Raw genomic sequence first — 19174 nt, 5'->3', positions numbered from 1 at the left:
TTCAGCCTATTTAAATGGAGAAAAGTAGTCACTGTGCTGTTTGGTATCATTGTGTGCACCACACTGAACATGGACCAGAGAAAGCAAAGGAGAGAGTTGTCTGAGGAGATCAGAAAGAAAGTAAGACAAGCATGGTAAAGGTAAAGGCTACAAGACCATCTCCAAGCAGCTTGATGTTCCTGTGACAACAGTTGCAAATATTAAGAAGTTTAAGGTCCATGGAACTGTAGCCAACCTCCCTGGGTACAGCCGCAAGAGGAAAATCGACCCCAGATTGAACAGAAGGATAGTGCGAATGGTAGAAAAAGAACCAAGGAAAATTGCCAAAGAGATACAAGCTGAACTCCAAGGTGAAGGTACGTCAGTTTCTGATCGCACCATCCGTCGCTTTTTGAGAGAAAGTGGGCTTCATGGAAGAAGACACAGGAGGACTCCACTTTTGAAAGAAAAACATAAAAAAGCCAGACTGGAATTTGCTAAAATGCATATTGACAAGCCACAATCCTTCTTGGAGAATGTCCTTTGGACAGATGAGTCAAAACTGGAGCTTTTTGGCAAGTCACATCAGCTCTATGTTCACAGACGAAAAAATGAAGCTTTCAAAGAAAAGAACATCATACCTACAGTGAAACATGGAGGAGGCTCGGTTATGTTTTGGGGCTGCTTTGCTGCACCTGGCACAGGGTGCCTTGAATCTGTGCAGGGCACAATGAAATCTCAAGACTATCAAGGCATTCTGGAGCGAAACGTACTGCCCAGTGTCAGAAAGCTCTGTCTCAGTCGCAGGTCATGGGTCCTCCAACTGGATAATGACCCAAAACTAAAAGCTAAAAAGCTAAAAGCACCCAAGAATGGATAAGAACAAAACATTGGACTATTCTGAAGTGGCCTTCTATGAGTCCTGATCTGAATCCTATCGAACATCTATGGAAAGAGCTGAAACTTGCAGTCTGGAGAAGGCACCCATCAAACCTGAGACAACTGGAGCAGTTTGCTCAGGAAGAGTGGGCCAAACTACCTGTTAACAGGTGCAGAAGTCTCATTGAAAGCTACAGAAAACGTTTGATTGCAGTGATTGCCTCTAAAGGTTGTGCAACAAAATATTAGGTTAGCGGTCCCATCATTTTTGTCCATGCCATCTTCATTTGTTTTCTTATTTACAATATTATGTTGAATAAAAAATCAAAAGCAAAGTCTGATTTCTATTAAATGTGGAATAAACAATGGTGGATGCCAATTACTTTTGTCAGTTTCAAGTTATTTCAGAGAAAATTGTGCATTCTTCGTTTTTTGTGGAGGGGTACCAACAAATTTGAGCACGTGTGTGTGTGTGTGTGTGTGTGTGTGTGTGTGTGTGTATATATATATATATATATATATATATATGTGTGTGTGTGTGAGATGCATTTTTAAAAAAAAACATCTGTTTTGAAATATATACTGTCAAAAGGTTTTTATTTAAGTTATCTGGGTGCATCAAATTCCCAAACTGGAGATGATGATAATGATGGCTAAACTGTTGGTTAACAGGCCCAGGTTGTGCTGCAGGGGAAGTCCAGGAGTGTGATAATTCGTGAACTACAGAGAACTAACCTGGATGTAAATCTTGCTGTAAACAACTTGCTAAGTCGAGATGATGAGGATGGAGATGATGGTGACGACACAGCAAGTGAATCTTATTTACCTGGAGGTTGGTGTTTGGATTCTCACAGTAATACCCCTTTGCCCCCTCTTGTGGTGTTATGTATTTACGAGTGGGGAAAGTGTCAGATGAGTTATCATTTATTTGTACATTTACTCATACAGTTTTTTTATTTAGTTTATGGTCCTTGTGAATACATATATAAATAATGTTATATTCAGACGCTCCACGACTTACGACGCACGGCACTTACGACTGTTTTGCATTATTACCCTGCTTCAATTTTACGATATCGATACGGCATTTACGACACGGCGAGACACAAGCCGTGCATCATGTGCGCAGGCTCGGTGTCCGAACCGTAGTACCTGTCGTGGTCGCCCAGACTTTTTTATGCATGTAACTTGTTTTTTACAATTTATTTGCCCTTAACAACGTCTGATAAGAGCAATGGACTCAAAACGAAACCTAAGCTGTGTCACATGATGAGGGGCTTAACTTCAACCGATCGTATTTCTGTCTAGGAGTACCGCATACACACACTTAATACGTTATTGGAAAGGCCCTAGTCTGTACTTTTTAAACAAGCCAGGTAGGTGCCTGAGTAACATGCGCGTAACCACCGGGGCGCCACTGCCCCGAAATCAACGGGCTGAGTAAAGAGTTAAATAAATATTTGCATGAGTACAATATAACAGGTAATTTTTGTAAAAATATATTATCTGGCCAGAGTCAGGAACGTAACCCCAATTTATAACATTGTTCCTATGGGAAAATGTGCTTCGACTTGCAATGCAACTTTCGGGGAACCAATTGTGTCGTTAGTGCGAGGACTGCCTGTATATGGCTTTGGTTTAACTTTCAATTGATTGTTTACTTTTTGCTTTTTGTAGAGGATCTAATGTCTCTGCTAGATGCAGACATCCACTCCGCACACCCCAGTGTTATCATCGATGCAGATGCCATGTTTTCTGAAGACATCAGTTACTTTGGTTATCCCTCATTTCGCCGTTCTTCTCTCTCCAGACTTGGCTCATCACGAGGTAATTCAAAACCATTCTTTATCCTCACTTATTCATAATTAATCCAGAACTTGAGCCTTAGTCAAGCTCCTTTTCAATCTGTGTACAATGGATGGATTTATGTTTTAGGCATACATGTCAAAAGTATAAAACAATGTTTTCAAAGGCATAAACATGGGAGTTTTATTTTATACTAAATTTTATAAACCCAAATGCTAGTATTTCTTCCCAAGTAGTTTCTCATGAGGAGGGTTAGTTTGTCGAGAGAAAATATTACTAAATGCATAACTGACTAAAATGTTTTTTGTTTAAGTCATTCTGTTCAGAAAATGGTCTAAATGTGAGTCAGTGGGCAAATGTATATCCGATATGACCACTTAACTATTTTAACTGTAGAATCAGGATTTGTAAGTTTTCATTTACCTTCATTTATCTGTTTGACCTTTTGGGGTTGGATTATCAAGTCATCCGTACAATTTTTGTATTACTTTTTGTGTTTAACCCTTTCTGCACTCTTTATAGCAGCTGTAGTAGAGTGTGCAAAAAGGCTAGGTAAATTGACGAGGAAGGGGAAAATACTTTATACTTAAGCTTAAAGTCTGTATTTTATTATTAATGCTTCATTTTTGTGCTCCAAACATGAGATGCATGGGCACACCAGAGAAATACACTGAGCTCTCTGAGAGGCCCTGGTATTCCTTCTAATTAGAGAGGATTGTTTGATAGCAGCCACTGAAACATGAATTTAATAATTTTGCATGTGTTTGCTCATTTGTCAGGTAGCCTTTATTTTGCCTTTTATAGCTTTTATGTAGGGTTTTTCCCAGAGAGTGGCTTACTTTTATTCCACTGGTGTGACCCCATTGCATACCAGTTCTCCTTCTTCCCTTAGAGAGAGACTCAGAGCTGTTACGTGAGCGTGAGTCTGTTTTACGTTTGCGTGAGCGGAGGTGGCTTGATGGAGCCTCTTTCGATGCTGAAAGAGGCTCTACAAGCAGGGAAGGGGAGCTGACCTTGGACAAGAAGAATATCCCAGTGCAGAGCCCTGTATCTCTTGGGGAAGAGCTACAGTGGTGGCCTGATAAGGTTGGTGGTTCTAGTGCGTTTGTTTATTTAAAATGTCAAGATGTTACTAGTGTCACATGATCAAATCTAAAGCTGAAATGGCAGGGTGTCAGCTGAAAACCAAGTAGATGTTTTTTTGAAAATCTGTGCTAGTTTTAAAGGTCATTATTAGAACTGTGATTTGGAAGCTAATATTTTTATATAAACAAGTTTTATATAAACAAGATCATTTGCTACTTAATTTGTGTGTCCCCCCCATATTGCATCCTATATACAATGAAACAGAAGATTAGATTTTCGTTTCAGTAATTGCCACATTTAGTTTTCATCAGCAAGATAGCTGGTCAGACGACAGATACTTTCAACAAGTCTCCAGCAATTACTGTACATGTTTGTTGAAATGCACTATTTGAAGGATTATTGTTGTGACAGCAAAATGTATTGGTTTGTTCAGTGATAAGCAAGACAGATTGCCAAATTAATAGGCTGCACAGAATTTGACTGAACAGCTTGTTCAAGGCAGGATACAAAAAACAGAAAGTAAATGTGGCCTACAATTATCTTCTAAATATAGATGCCGACATTGCCTTTAAGCTGCATTTGCCACTTGCCCCAATTCCTAAAATCTATAATTTGGACTATGGAGTGGCCCATTTACCATATATAGATTACTTAATACAAAGTAGAGCTAACCTTCATTTTGTTTTTAGGATGGGACAAAGTTTGTCAGCATTGGTGCCCTTTACTCCGAACTGGTGGCAGTGAGTACCAAGGGAGAGCTGTACCAGTGGAAATGGAGTGAAGTTGAACCATACAGAAATTCTCAGGTATTGTATGGTGCTAGATTTATTTGGAGTATTGCATAGAATGTGCTTTTTGCAGTGTGTAGTAACCTTTATTTTATTTCCCCTTTCCTGCAGAATCCTTCCATGCATCATCCCAGGGCTGCTTTTCTAGGGTTAATGAGTGAGAAAATTACTCTCCTTTCAGCAAACAGTATCAGAGCCACTGTTGCCACTGAAAATAACAAGGTGAGTGAACTTTATAGTTATTCTCTGAAGATCAATGGAGATGTGTTTCCTGCAAATGTACACTATTTTACAATGTGTGAATTATGTAGCTTACATTCCAATTACATTTTTAAATGAGATTAGTCTTGCCGGTGTTGAAAAGCAATACAATGGGAATAAAAACAATGCAGTATATAAATTACCTGTATGAAGAGGTGGGAAATAATTTGGTCTAATTATATTTGTCGAACAGATAACGATTCTTCAAATCATTTAGGATCGTGGTATGTTCTAATATTCTGGTCTATGAGTTGGTTCCTATGATCAGGCTAACTTGATCAGCTAAACTGACTAGGTCTTCTGATTAGTACGCTGCAATTGAGACTAATTTTGTTGTTCACTGGGATTTTCTAGTCCCAAAGTTATTCTGCTTGAAGTGGACTAAACCACTGGTACACTGCAATTGACCCATTGAGATGAAAGTAAGCAATAAAATATTACATTAAACCTGTTGTGTGTCTGTGTTTTTTTTTTCATTTTCAAAAAGCAAACAAATATTTGGAGCTAAAAAAAATAAAATGAATTTTAAGTTATCTTTGACACAATGAATGTATTCACAATCTATTTCTTAATGTCTATTTAAGGTGGCAACCTGGGTTGATGACACTCTCAGCACAGTAGCTTCTAAACTGGAGCACAGCACCCAGACCTTTCCTGAGCTGCAGGGAGAGCGGATTGTCTCCTTGCATTGCTGTGCTCTTTACACCTGTGCACAGCTGGAAAACTGTCTGTATTGGTGGTAAGTAGTTTAGTACAGTTCCGAGTAGCACATGTTTTCTTTCTTGTCAGATTCTTATAAATTATTAACCCTTTGCGGTCCATTTATTAAATGCGCGTCAGGCACGCCAGGTCTAATTTATTTTCACACGCGCAGTTAATTTTAGACACGCTGTTTAAAAGTATTTTTTTTCACAGTCAAACGGGTTTAAATGACCCTGCATATCAACAAAGCACTCACTAGGCATCTCCAGCCCCGCCCCACCCTTTCAGTCGCTATAGCTTTCACCTATGTAAGAAATAAATAATAATAATAAAAATAATAGTCGTACATACCGATCAATCATCTCCTGATCACTCGTTTTATCACCAAACTCCTCAATAATGCGATCCAAGTCATTATTTTATCACTATAACATCTCAAAAAAGCTCTACAAATGTCCGTGTTCTCTGTGCGCTGATTCACAGGCAGCCAGCTTGTTTACTTATGGCCGCCCCGTTATCTGATACCAGGGCCATGTATGACTAATCATGAGATGCACCTTTTTTTTCGACTTGTCTCGGCTCCTGTCGTTCCCACTCGGCCATTGAATGGTTTTCTCGACTTTTTCCGGAGAAAAAACGACTAAAACCAGTTTTTTGCGTTTCTATAATGATGTCGGACAGGGTCCGACAATGGACCTGATAGGAATAATTGCAATGTCGGACCAGGTCCGACAATGGACCGCAAAGGGTTAAAATTGATCTTTGTTGTGTTGATGTCAAAAAGTAGAATATTTTCAAGTATGCATTATTTACTACTGAATCAAACCACTCAACATTTATTTTAATTTAGAATAAGGTCTAGCTCAACTGAATCAAATTCTGACAAAAAGCTTCCAGGGGTAGGTGTTGTGTGCATGCAAATAAGAAGCTGTAACTCTGGCCCCTCAAGGTGAGACTGTCTGAAAGGAGTCTACTGTACATCAAATTACACTAAGCAAGCTTTTAATTTTGTGATTTTTTTTTTTTTTTTTTTTTTGTTTTCTTCTAGGGGCGTTGTGCCCTTTAGTCAGCGGAAAAAGATGCTTGAAAAGGCCAGGGCAAAGAACAAAAAGCCAAAGTCCAGTGCCGGCATCTCTTCAATGCCGAATATTACTGTTGGAACGCAGGTCAGTAATACCAGTGTGGGTATTTATTTTCTTTTCAACAGATTTTAATGATCCTGTTCTTTCGTAATACTATACACAAGCTGGTAATAAAATATTTAGGCAAGGATATGTGATACGTTGAGCAGAATAACATTTAAAATGTGTTTTACCATTTTAGCCATCTATCTGTACTTCAAATAGCAGGTTTTGTTTTAAATCACGTAACGTTGACTGACACAAGATAAAACTGAGCTTGAGGTGCTGCATTTCAATATTTGCTTCCTACTGGCAAGGGTGTTTTTTTTGTTTTTTTTTTGTTTTTTATAAATAAAACTAGTATAAGTTGTAAATGGCTTGCAAAAAGGTTTTGTGTTATTTGCTAGGTGTGTCTTCGAAACAACCCCCTTTACCATACCGGTGCTGTTGCCTTTTCCATCAATGCTGGTATTCCTAAAGTCGGAGTGCTGATGGAGTCTGTGTGGAATATGAATGATAGCTGTAGGTTCCAGCTCAGGTCACCAGAGAGTTTGAAAAACATGGAGAAGACCAGCAAAGCTACAGAAACAAAGTAAGGATATAATTTCAGTTGTTTACTAAAGTGTGGGTGGCTTTTTTGTTTTTTTTTCTTGGTTGTTGGTTTTTCATAATCAGTATTGTTCATCTTAAACTAGCTTGAAGGTTACTCAATAAAAGGGGTTGCCATGGAAGCAGACTAAACAGCAACCAGTAAGGACACCCATAAACCACACAAGGAGGCTGTGTAGTCCAGTGGTTGAAGAAAAGGGCTTGTAACCAGGAGGTCCCCGGTTCAAATCCCAGCTCAGCCACTGACTCATTGTGTGACCCTGAGCAAGTCACTTAACCTCTTTGTCCTCCGTCTTTCGGGTGAGACATTTTTGTAAGTGACTCTGCAGCCGATGCGTAGTTCACACACCCTATTCTCCTAAGTCGCCTTGGATAAAGGCGTCTGCGAATAAACAAATAATAATAAAAAGGAGATGGCATGGAGCTGGCCTTATGAGAAGAATAGTTTTTGTTTTTCCTTGCCTTGAAACCTGCCAAGAAAGTCTCACCAGGGTTGAACATACAATCTACTTATTCCATGAGGTCAGCTTCATGCAATTATGTCTTGCACAGTTCATTAGGCTATTCCCTTGATTTACTCCAGTGAAACCTTTTTGCTGGCACTCCTAGTGTGCCAGTGTGAAAACCTGTAACATCATGTTGTTCGAGAATTTAAGACTTTTCAGCCAAAAATAAACATCCATATATTTATGTATTCAAAAATGCAGAATTTGTATTAGGATAAGGAATTGGTTCTCGCACAGTATATAGGGCTTTGATTGGATTGCATCTTCAGATTCAGAAATCCTACTGTCATCCAGATTGACTAAAAATGAAGTATTGAAGACATTTTATTTTTAAAGAATTGTAACATGCATTTTTACTTTTGGAGACACTACAGCACAGAAAATAACTACAACTTGGAAAAAATGGCTCAGTAGAACCAGTTATTTATTTATTTTTTTCAATTTTCTCTTATTGGAGGGAAAAGGAAACATTAATACCAATGTAATTTGCTCTGTTTGGCAGACTTGCAAAAACAGGCCTGGTCCAGGATTTAACTGCACACCCTTTCCTTGTTTTTCTCCACCAAATGCCAACTCTGCAGTCTATCTTTTTATATAATGTGTTTTTTTTGTGTTTTTGTTTTTTTTGTAGTTTTTGTTAATAAAAGCATAAAAGGACTCAAGTACTGAATTAATATCCAACTTTAGGACTGAAAACAAACCAGAGTCTGTGAAGACTGAGATGGGACCTCCTCCTTCCCCAGCATCCACCTGTAGTGACACGTCTTCCATTGCCAGCAGTGCATCTCTGCCATATAGTAGGTTTTTCCTTTTCTTCATGTAACTAATGTAGGCATAGAATTGCTATCATTAGTGATACTGTGCCATATATAACATAGCGAAATATGCTGGTGCACAGCCTTCCATATCAACATGGATTTCGATCTTAACACATATATTCAGTCAAGTTAAGGGTCCTATGTGTTTGGGTCAAAAATTACTTGCACAAGCAGCATATCAGAATATCGATCCTGTTAAAATGTCTGCCATATTAATAGAGAGGGGTGTACAGCAGTCATTCTTGTCATTCTCATCCATATGGTCCCTGGAGCACAAAAACCCATCTAAATGTAATTCCAGGCTTGTTTTTGTGTGTCATTATTAATTGCTGCTTTGCAGAGCGACGGCGCTCAACCCCAGCACCTAAAGAAGAGGAGAAAGTGAATGAAGAGCAGTGGTCCCTGAGAGAAGTTGTGTTTGTTGAAGATGTGAAGAATGTTCCAGTTGGAAAGGTTAGTTTTTTTAAAAGAAATACACCAACATCCTGTTTGTATTCACAGTACCCCAGGAAAGGCCGTGGTCTTTTGAGCCTACATTTCTACGTATCAACATTAGCTTAATTTCAAAACACACTGCTTAAGGCCCAGATCACATTGACTCTCAAGCAAGATTCATACCCTATCAAGAATTTTAGCAACAGTTTCTAAAATTAGAAGTAAAATTAAGAGGGTAAAAATACTTTCTGACAAAACAGTTCTTGTGTCATGTTCTAAATTTGTTTTCATTTCCATTTCAGTACTGGATCTTAGATCTCTATACAACTATGCATCTTTTGAAGAGTGGAATTGAAAAGCCCAAATCTGATAATACATGCTTTTATTAAGCAAAGTAGTTACTTTTTATTTTTTTAAACATATGCATGGTCTGTTAAGTTTTTATAAAAATATTTTACTTAAACATCTGGATTTATGGTGAATCTGTATACCTGGAATGGATAATGTTTTTTTTTTTGTCTGCTTTAGTTTCAAGATACAGCAATTGCAACAGCTCTTTCTTTTAACTTAAGGTACTAAAAGTCGATGGTGCATATGTTGCTGTGAAATTTCCAGGAACGTCCAACAGTGTGAGCAACCAGAGCACCTCCACTTCAGACTCTGATCCCTCCTCACTACTGCAGGACTGCAGACTGCTGAGAATAGATGAACTACAGGTATGTGTCGTCCAGGGCTGGTAAAATTAAAATAAAAAAGCAGTTAAGACATTTGTCATTGACGCAGAGTAGACCTAGGTGTAGGCTGAAACTTTTTTTCAAACAAGCCTGTATTTATTTTATTTTTTTATATATTTTGACATTTGCACACAAAAAAAATTATTTATATCTTTTAAAAAAGCTGAATTTCTTTTGTGTCCTTCCTCTACAGTAATTGTAAGGCTTATAATTTCAAAGTAATCCACTGCCAGAATCCTTCGATTTTAAGACGCCCTCGAATTTTAGATGCAACCCATATTTACCACCCTCAATTTGAGGAAAAAATAAAACACCAAATAAATATGCATTTACAAAGATACAACCTCAATTACGTTGTTCTATTGTACAAAACTGACACGAAACAGTGTTGTAGATTAACCACAGAGCATGTTTATTGTGCTGCACGCTGTATAATACTTAAGATGGCGTCTGTGTCGTACACATACCACCAATCACTTACAGCATCACACATCCTGGCAACAGCATGCACAACACAACACTCCACAGCATCAGGCAACGTAACCCAGCAACCACAACAGCATTGAACTGTGGTATTGCTTGGTATGTCGAAAAATACGGGGGTCTGATCAGCATTTCTGATCTGTCCAAGCTGGTACTGTTAGTTAGAAATGCTGAAATTTGCAAACATTTCTCTTGGAATTCCTCAGGAAGCTTGGTTTTGTTTTTTTCTCAGCAGGAAGTCACGTTGCTGCTTGTGTACTCGGGCAGACGCATTTGTTGTCTTTTCTCTGCAGTCAGTCACGTTGCTGTTTGTGTACTCTGGTAGTCACGTTTTTTTTTGTGGCAATTTTTAAAACATGCATTGCTATACTGTACTTGAACTTAAGACGCAGGCTATTTGAGAAAGAAAAAATGGTTAAAGCGTGTCTTAAATTTCGAAGGAATGCGGTAATACATCCAAGTCACCATTCTCTGCTGATGCATATTTGAATCTTTGTATTTAACAGGTAGTGAAAACTGGTGGAACACCAAAGGTTCCAGACTGCTTCCAACGGACTCCTAAAAAACTGTGTATCCCAGAAAAAGCTGAAATACTGGCAGTGAATGTTGATTCTAAAGGTTAGTGTTGACAGACTATAAAAATAACACAATACACATTCGCCTTTAGTTTAGCCCTTAGACTTTTTGTAAAAGTACAGTGTAGTGAAGTTGGCCAGTTTTGCATTGCAGCAAATGTGTTGATGATTTTTTTTTTTAATATACAGTCAACCTTGGTTAACTCAACTGGTGAATAACTCAATACCTTCACTTAATTCGACAATTTTGGTACCGTATTTTCTCCATTTAAAAAAAAAATTAAATAAATAAATAGGCAGGATGCATATTATTATTTTTTTGACACCACGCTTTACTCAACTCAACACTTATTACCGGTAACAAAGGGAGAAAAACTATTAAAGACTAGTGGATAACTCGTTTCAAATGATTCATTTACTTGACACGCGTTTCACGGGACTGACCTCTGACTGGAAATGGATCATTTGTTCATTCATTCACAACTACCAAGTGCGGCTGGTTACAGTATCAGTTCACAATGAGTGAGAAGCGCAAAATTAGTTCTCATTCAATTGGATTTAAAGATCTTGTTATTAGGGATAACAAGCTTGTCAACAGAGCGCATGTGTTTGCATGCGAAACAATCGACAATGCTTGATTTCTGTGTGAAACTAAGTTGGTTTTTTTTGTGCAGAGTTTGTGTTTGGATTGTTTTCGTAAAAATAACGCTGTAGGTTTATTCAGTCAAACTATACTAGCTGTACTGAGTTTGTACAGTACTGTATACTGTAATTGATTCATTTACTGCAGTTCTTTCAACTGTTATCATAATATATATATATATATATATATATAATATATATATATATATATATATATATATATATATATATATATATATATATATATATATATATATATATAATTTATTTATAATATAAATAAATAAATTGATTGTTATTTGGCAGCTTAACTAACAGCCGTTAAAAAAATAAGCTGTTAATCCATCTGCACAGTTTGTAAATGCGTACGCTGCCAGTAGTCCCAGTAATGAGTGCTTGTATGCAGCTGCTCATGAACGGATTTTTATGCTCTTTGCTCAAATTGCTGCTTTTTTAATTACCTTTCAAGTCTGGGAGGCTATCCCACTTGCTGACTTCCTTATTTTCTTTTTCAGCATTGTCTTTCATGGTAATTTTGTGAGGCTTTTTAAGATTGGAAGAAACTTCTGTTTTCTTTTTAAGTTACACTTTGTCTGTGGTGGACGGATGCCAGTTAGTTTATCTTCGTAAATATAATTATCTCTAATATGGGACCCAGCCACACGGCATCATGCTGCATATAGGTCTTAATGCAACACATCTCATCATTATGTAAACCAGTTACTGTACCTCTTGGATGGTGGTGGTCACATCTTTATATTCTATCTGCTTATATAAGACAAGTGAATGTGATCAATGCTTTTAACCAGTGCTTGTTTCTTCAATAGGAGTGCATGCTGTGTTAAAGACTAGTAACTGGGTGAGATACTGCATCTTTGACCTGGCGACAGGGAAAGCTGAACAGGAAAATAACTTTCCTACAAGCAGTCTTGCATTTCTGGGACAGAATGAGCGAAATGTGGCAATTTTTACTGCTGGGCAGGTCTGTGACATTTAGTTTTTGTTTTAACTGTTTTATGTTTTATTTTAGTTGCTGTCAATGTATAGTATATTGCATTTATTACGTACACTTAGTAATACATTTATGCAAATAAAGAAGTCTACCCAAGTATTTTACATGTTCTGTATAGTGCAAATTAGTCCAAAACAAAGATTTGAGTAATTGGTGTTGGCATTTTAACTGATGTTTCTGTACAGCTACTAAATGATCATACAGCTACTAAAATACCAGAAAAAAGTTGAATAAAATTCTAGTTTTTTAGCGTTAGGGGTTTTGGAACGTGTTATTGACCTTTATACCTTTGTCCTAGGAATCACCTGTCATTCTCCGAGATGGAAATGGGACCATCTACCCAATGGCTAAAGACTGCATGGGTGGTATTAGAGACCCTGATTGGTTAGATCTTCCACCTATCTCTAGCCTTGGCATGGGAATTCATTCATTAACCAACCTTCCTGCAAATTCCACCATCAAGAAGAAAGCTGCTATTATCATAATGGCTGTTGAAGTAAGTGTATTCCAATATATTTAGCAAGACAGGTGCATGGACCCTGGAATCTAATTCTTGTGGTCTTTACATTTCCTCATGTGTTGCATGTAGTTGGTCGTGCTATTTTGTGTGTGTTTTTTGTGTGATAGTTTTGCCTTAATGGAACGTGTAGATTTCCAGGCAGTCATCTGCAGAAGATCTTGTTCACTAATCTTGCTGTTGCTTCCTGAAATATAAATTGCATTGTAATTTAGAAAAAATAGTGTTTTTTTTTTTTTATTTAATATAAAGTTTAGATAATATTTAAAATAGTTTTATTTTTCAAATAAGGACTCCCAATGTCAGCAAAAAACAGATATAGATGAGTTACTAGCTGTGTTCACGCTTGTATCAGTACGATGCTAGTAAAATGTGTTTCGGTTTAGAATATACCCATACAATACCACTTTCTGGCCTAACTCACTTTTCAACACAAGTATAATACAGGTATACCTGTTCACATTTAAGATGGTTTATATATCGTTACGCTTATATCGGTTGTTATACCGGTAGTGACTTAACTCGGGCGTTGACCTCGTTTCCAAGGCAAACCCTGTCACTTTCTTTTAGAAATGGCTGTCTAGACAATCGATATGGCATCAGATATTCTATTACACCAAGATACTCAACTATGCTGATTCTCTATGTGGACTTCAGTCAAGCTGCACACAAAAGGTTGTTGCATATAAAGAGAGCTCGGGAGAAGTTTTTCAATGGAGCAGTGTTGGATTGAGCTGATTTTATATTGATGTTTTAAAAATATAAAAAAAAAAAGTTTGCAAAGTCTTTTTCTCTTGCCCAGGGTTTCTTGACAAAAAAAAACCCATAACCTTTGGTAGTGACATACCTTTTCTGAACACAGTAACAGAGTTGGTGCATTCCATGTGCGATGGCTTCACAGTACAGAGTAGACAGATGCAATTATAAAAATTGGATTTATTGGTATTAGATGTCCATTTTTAGTTATTGTATGTGGTTTTTTTTACCATTTATTTGAATTTCACTTTGATCATGTAACTTCTCTGTAAATATAAAAAAACAATAAATCAATTAAACACCTGTATTGATTACAGTTTTGCCATATTTAACTAAACTATTGGAGTTTTTTTTATGTAATTAAGAATTGTGAATTCCTGAATCAATTAAACTAATCTTAATGTATTTCACATATTTCATTATGTTAATATTAAAAACAGTGCATTTGTACAGCACAAGATAATGCTTATTACCATATTACTACAGTAAATTAATGATACTGCAATCACAAAACATTTTTTACACAGCACTAGAAAACGTGATCTTAACTGCGCTTGCGCAGATGAAGGACTGTGTTCAGAAAATGTCATTTTTCTTATCAATTACTTGGTCTTCTTTCACCAGGCTAATACATTTCTTCTGTGGACCCTGGGCAACAGTGAAAGACTTCAAAAGTTTTAAATGTTTAAACACTGAGAATCAGCCCAATCCAACCCCTCTCCATTGACACTCAGTAGCAAAGTAGCCCTGGAGCTCTGTTCCTCTGTGTCGCTTGATGGAAGTTAAGGCTGAGTTGAATATCTTGGTAATATAGAATATCTTTGGCGTAAGTGTGTGCATGCCTCAGACTCGCCCATTTCATTGTTGTACAGATCCACCTATCCACACTTAAACATATCGCAACTGTACCGGTATGAAACTTACTCTTGTTTGCGTTTCGTATCGCTAGTTAAAGTGCTGTGACACAGATAGCAAATCCAGTGTGAACAGACATTGCGATACTGTTCCTCACAGACACTGGTATAAAAATGCAAGTGTTAACAGGGCTACTGACTTAAACTTAAATATCTGTTCTTTTTACAGAAACAAACTTTAATGCAGCACATTTTGCGATGTGACTATGAAGCTTGCAGGCAGTATCTAATGAATCTTGAGCAAGCTGTTCTGCTGGAGCAGATACCTCAATCCCTGAACGCACTCCTTGGCCATAGATGTGATGGAAACCGCAATATCCTCCATGCTTGTGTAGCTGTGTGCTTTCCAACTAGTAACAAGGAAACAAAAGAGGAAGAAGGTAAGTTAACTGTGGAATTTAATACTTAAATGTTGCTCAATGAACCTAACTTTTTTTCCTCAATTAAGTAATGTAACATTTGTAATCAAGTGATTTACATGAAGTTGGGTCATGGTCATCTAAGATGTATTTTTAAACTTGAATATATAAAACCAGCACTGCTCAAATAGTCATATATATTACAAACATTACATCGGAACTGTTGCATGCTTTTTATTATTTATTTAATATTTCAGTTTCAGGTCAAAGTTAATGTATTTGTTTTCCAGAAGCTGAGCGGTCTGAAAGAAACACGTTTGCAGAGAGGCTGTCTGCAGTTGAGGCAATTGCCAATGCAATCTCAGTTGTGTCTAGCAACAGTTCTGGAAACCGAACTGGATCATCCAGTAGTAGGAGGTATGTTTTTATATTCTTTTTAAATTGAGGTGCTTATTACAACACTTAAGTCTTACTATATTATCATTGGGTTTCGAGCTTATTCATAATTATACTTAACCGTACCCAGTCTACTGTCTCTCAGGAATGATCTTGAATTTAGCTTTCAAAGGGACTGAGCAAAATGGAGACAAAAAGCAAGTTATATATATATAAACATGTTGGATTAATGCAAGTTATGGACCTTGGTAAAACTGAATTAACCGTTTCACACAGCAGCAGTGTGTTATGCTGCTTAGATTTCTTTTTAAATGTGTAGCAAAACAAACATTTGTTCTCAGTCTGAGACTGCGTGAAATGATGAGGCGATCTCTGAGAGCTGCAGGTTTGGGTCGACATGAGTCAGGACCTTCTTCCAGTGACCACCAGGACCCAGTGTCTCCTCCTATCGCCCCGCCCAGCTGGGTCCCGGACCCACCTCCAATGGATCCAGGTAGACTGCTGTCTGCAATAGCTTTAAATAACCACCCCACCCTTCAAAAAAAGAGAGATGAAAACAATGTTATGTTTGAGGTGGATTGTATGTACAGTAAATGACAAATTTAAAAAAATTGTATAATAACGTTATTATCAGAACCCTGGTTTCCTGAAATAGAAATACAACCATTACCGTATGGGTATTTACCTTTTAAAGACCCGAAACCTGAATAAGATATATCAACGCTGCTCAACGAGCCTGTGACAGTCATGGCCCGACCCCGAGTTCATAAACACTGGACGCAGTGACCTTGAAGGTTAATGGTTAAATTTCTATACTCACTATTCTATGTTTTATTATGGTTTTGCCTTTTAAACAGTTCAAAACGTAATACAAAAAGTCATTCAGAAGATGCCAGAAGTCCAACCTTGATAAAAAAATAAATACAAATCAATAAAACACACCTTACACCAACAATGGTTTGACCCCATAGTCCGCAGTGCACTATTTATAACAGCTCACGTTAGCAGCTGTGTGACTACTGGGCAATTTGTGGAGACTACAAAAAACAAATTAAATATAGGCTGGGTAGTTTTAATGTTTGTTTTTATTCTACAAATTTCAATTGTATGAATTGAAAAAAAGGCAAGGGGGAGCAAGACTTTTTATTTATTTATTTTTAATTAAGGAAGTTAATAGGTTCATGTTGCTGCGTGGCTATGAACAGGTTTAAGTTCAACACCAACTCGAAATATAATGTTATTGTTATTATGCACTAGTAATAATCTAAAGCAGAGCTATTTCAAAATAACAGAAGCCTGTTTTTACTTTAGTATATATTTAGTATATATATATATATATATATACAGTACTGTGCAAAAGTTTTAGGCAGGTGTGAAAAAATGCTGTAAAGTAAGAATGCTTTCAAAAATAGACATGTTAATAGATTATATTTATCAATTAACTAAATGCAAAGTGAGTGAACAGAAGAAAAATCTAAATCAAATCCATATTTGGTGTGACCACCCTTTGCCTTCAAAACAGCATCAATTCTTCTAGGTACACTTGCACAAAGTCAGGGATTTTGTAGGCATATAGTCAGGTGTATGATTAAACAATTATGCCAAACAGGTGCTAATGATCATCAATTCAATATGTAGGTTGAAACACAATCATTAACTGAAACAGAATCAGCTGTGTAGGAGGAATAAAACTGGATGAGGAACAGCCAAACTCAGCTAACAAGATGAGGTTGCTGAAGACAGTTTACTGTCAAAAGTCATACACCATGGCAAGACTGAGCACAGCAACAAGACACAAGGTAGTTATACTGCATCAGCAAGGTCTCTCCCAGGCAGAAATTTCAAGGCAGACAGGGGTTTCCAGATGTGCTGTCCAAGCTCTTTTGAAGAAGCACAAAGAAACAGGCAACGTTGAGGACCGTAGACACAGTGGTCGGCCAAGGAAACTTACTGCAGCAGATGAAAGACACATCATGCTTGCTTCCCTTCGCAAACGGAAGATGTCCAGCAGTACCTTCAGCTCAGAATTGGCAGAAAACAGTGGGACCCTGGTACACCCATCTACTGTCCGGAGAAGTCTAGTCAGAAGTGGCCTTCATGGAAGACTTGCGGCCAAAAAGCCATACCTCCGACGTGGAAACAAGGCCAAGCGACTCAACTATGCACGAAAACACAGGAACTGGGGTGCAGAAAAATGGCAGCAGGTGCTCTGGACTGATGAGTCAACATTTGAAATATTTGGCTGTAGCAGAAGGCAGTTTGTTCGCCGAAGGGCTGGAGAGCGGTACACGAATGAGTGTCTGCAGGCAACAGTGAAGCATGGTGGAGGTTCCTTGCAAGTTTGGGGCTGCATTTCTGCAAATGGAGTTGGGGATTTGGTCAGAATTAATGGTCTCCTCAATGCTGAGAAGTACAGGCAGATACTTATCCATCATGCAGTACCATCAGGGAGGCATCTGATTGGCCCCAAATTTATTCTGCAGCATGACAACGACCCCAAACATACAGCGAAAGTCATTAAGAACTATCTTCAGCGTAAAGAAGAACAAGGAGTCCTGGAAGTGATGGTATGGCCCCCACAGAGCCCTGATCTCAACATCATCGAGTCTGTCTGGGATTACATGAAGAGAGAGAAGCAACTGAGGCTGCCTAAATCCACAGAAGAACTGTGGTTAGTTCTCCAAGACACAATTCTTGGACTATTGCTTCTGACATTGATTAAAACAGTGAATTGTTGTACTGCTTTCAGAATTAAACACTCACCTAAAGTTTTCCTGAATAAGTTTACTAGTCCAGAGCTTGTCTATACTCGAAAGGTGAGTGTAATTTAGATGTTTTGTTATTATACAGTTAAATAAACTGTTAATGCAAAAGCTTTTTTACAGTTGGTTTAGTTGTCAACAATGAAAATTGTCAAACGTCTTAAATTTGGTGTTTTGAAAATTGTCGAAATGGTCCTTGAAATTGGTAAATTGGAAAAACTGTATGAACCATGTATTTGACATCTGATTGAGTTAAGCAAAGATTGATTTTTGCAGTTGAGGTTTTGTAAAATTTAATATGTAAATTTAACATACATGTAAGGGTTGAACAACTGTGTTTGTGAACTAGCCTCGTGTGATTTATCCAGTTGATCCATCTGGTAAAATGAGAAGTTGTAAGTGAAATAATTTCTTTTTCTACAAAGTCAAGTTTATATTTGCTTCTGAAAATGGCTCAATGTATCTGAACATGCACAACCAGCAGCCACCTCCTTTAACAGAAGGTGATGGGGAAGAGCTCTGTGCAGGAGTGAGGGATGCAGAACGCTCTGTAAAGCTGTGGGAGAGATGTTTCTTCAGCGTGTGGTTCGAGAAATGTGCACAAATCTTGCAGAAACTGCGGTTCACCAGTGCCTCCTTGGCATGCTCTGGCCCCAGGAAGAGCATCTGCTGTGCTTGTCCTTAACAGGCAGACTGACCTTGCATGTGTCGCAGGGATAAAACCCAGGGATTATGCAAAAAGCAGGTAATACAGTGTACAGTATACAGATGTACAGGTGCTGCCTCAATCTGATTTATAGATAGCAACCGGGCGGGTCAAGACACGAACAAGACCGGTTTAGTACTGGACCGGAGCCACAAGCACTGGTTGCTATGCCCACCTGTACAAGCCACTGGCAAAACCACTCGGTCGGTACTCGCACGAGAGGGAAGCCTGCTTGTTCGAATGAATTAACAGTCCTCGTAATGATGATGCAAAAGCTGTCGCCAAAACGGCATCAAGATATAACCGAAGTAAGTATCTTGGTCCTGCG

At 37.9% G+C, this 19174-nt stretch overlaps 1 protein-coding gene across 5 annotated transcripts in view; it reads left to right on the top strand.

Annotated features, from left to right (window-relative positions):
• LOC117435794 (E3 ubiquitin-protein ligase UBR5) overlaps positions 1-19174 on the top strand; it is a 66276-nt gene that overhangs the window by 19519 nt on the left and 27583 nt on the right. For 2 of the 5 annotated variants that reach the window (XM_059012637.1, XM_059012639.1), the window contains exons 7-23: positions 1531-1690; positions 2536-2685; positions 3557-3750; positions 4440-4556; positions 4650-4760; positions 5384-5538; positions 6550-6667; positions 7030-7214; positions 8425-8534; positions 8896-9008; positions 9563-9706; positions 10714-10825; positions 12252-12406; positions 12735-12932; positions 14793-15003; positions 15273-15399; positions 15720-15871. In XM_059012637.1, coding sequence (XP_058868620.1) covers positions 1531-1690; positions 2536-2685; positions 3557-3750; positions 4440-4556; positions 4650-4760; positions 5384-5538; positions 6550-6667; positions 7030-7214; positions 8425-8534; positions 8896-9008; positions 9563-9706; positions 10714-10825; positions 12252-12406; positions 12735-12932; positions 14793-15003; positions 15273-15399; positions 15720-15871 — 2512 coding nt within the window. Of the gene's footprint in view, positions 1-1530; positions 1691-2535; positions 2686-3538; positions 3751-4439; positions 4557-4649; positions 4761-5383; positions 5539-6549; positions 6668-7029; positions 7215-8424; positions 8535-8895; positions 9009-9562; positions 9707-10713; positions 10826-12251; positions 12407-12734; positions 12933-14792; positions 15004-15272; positions 15400-15719; positions 15872-19174 lie in introns of all 5 variants that reach the window. The other 3 variants (XM_059012635.1, XM_059012638.1, XM_059012636.1) reach the window with 2 other exon arrangements.

This window comes from Acipenser ruthenus, chromosome 3 (assembly GCF_902713425.1).
Source record: "Acipenser ruthenus chromosome 3, fAciRut3.2 maternal haplotype, whole genome shotgun sequence".
NCBI classification, from domain to species: Eukaryota; Metazoa; Chordata; class Actinopteri; order Acipenseriformes; family Acipenseridae; genus Acipenser; species Acipenser ruthenus.
The sequence above is the reverse complement of the archived record's forward strand: the minus strand, read 5'-3'. Positions and strand labels throughout refer to the sequence as shown.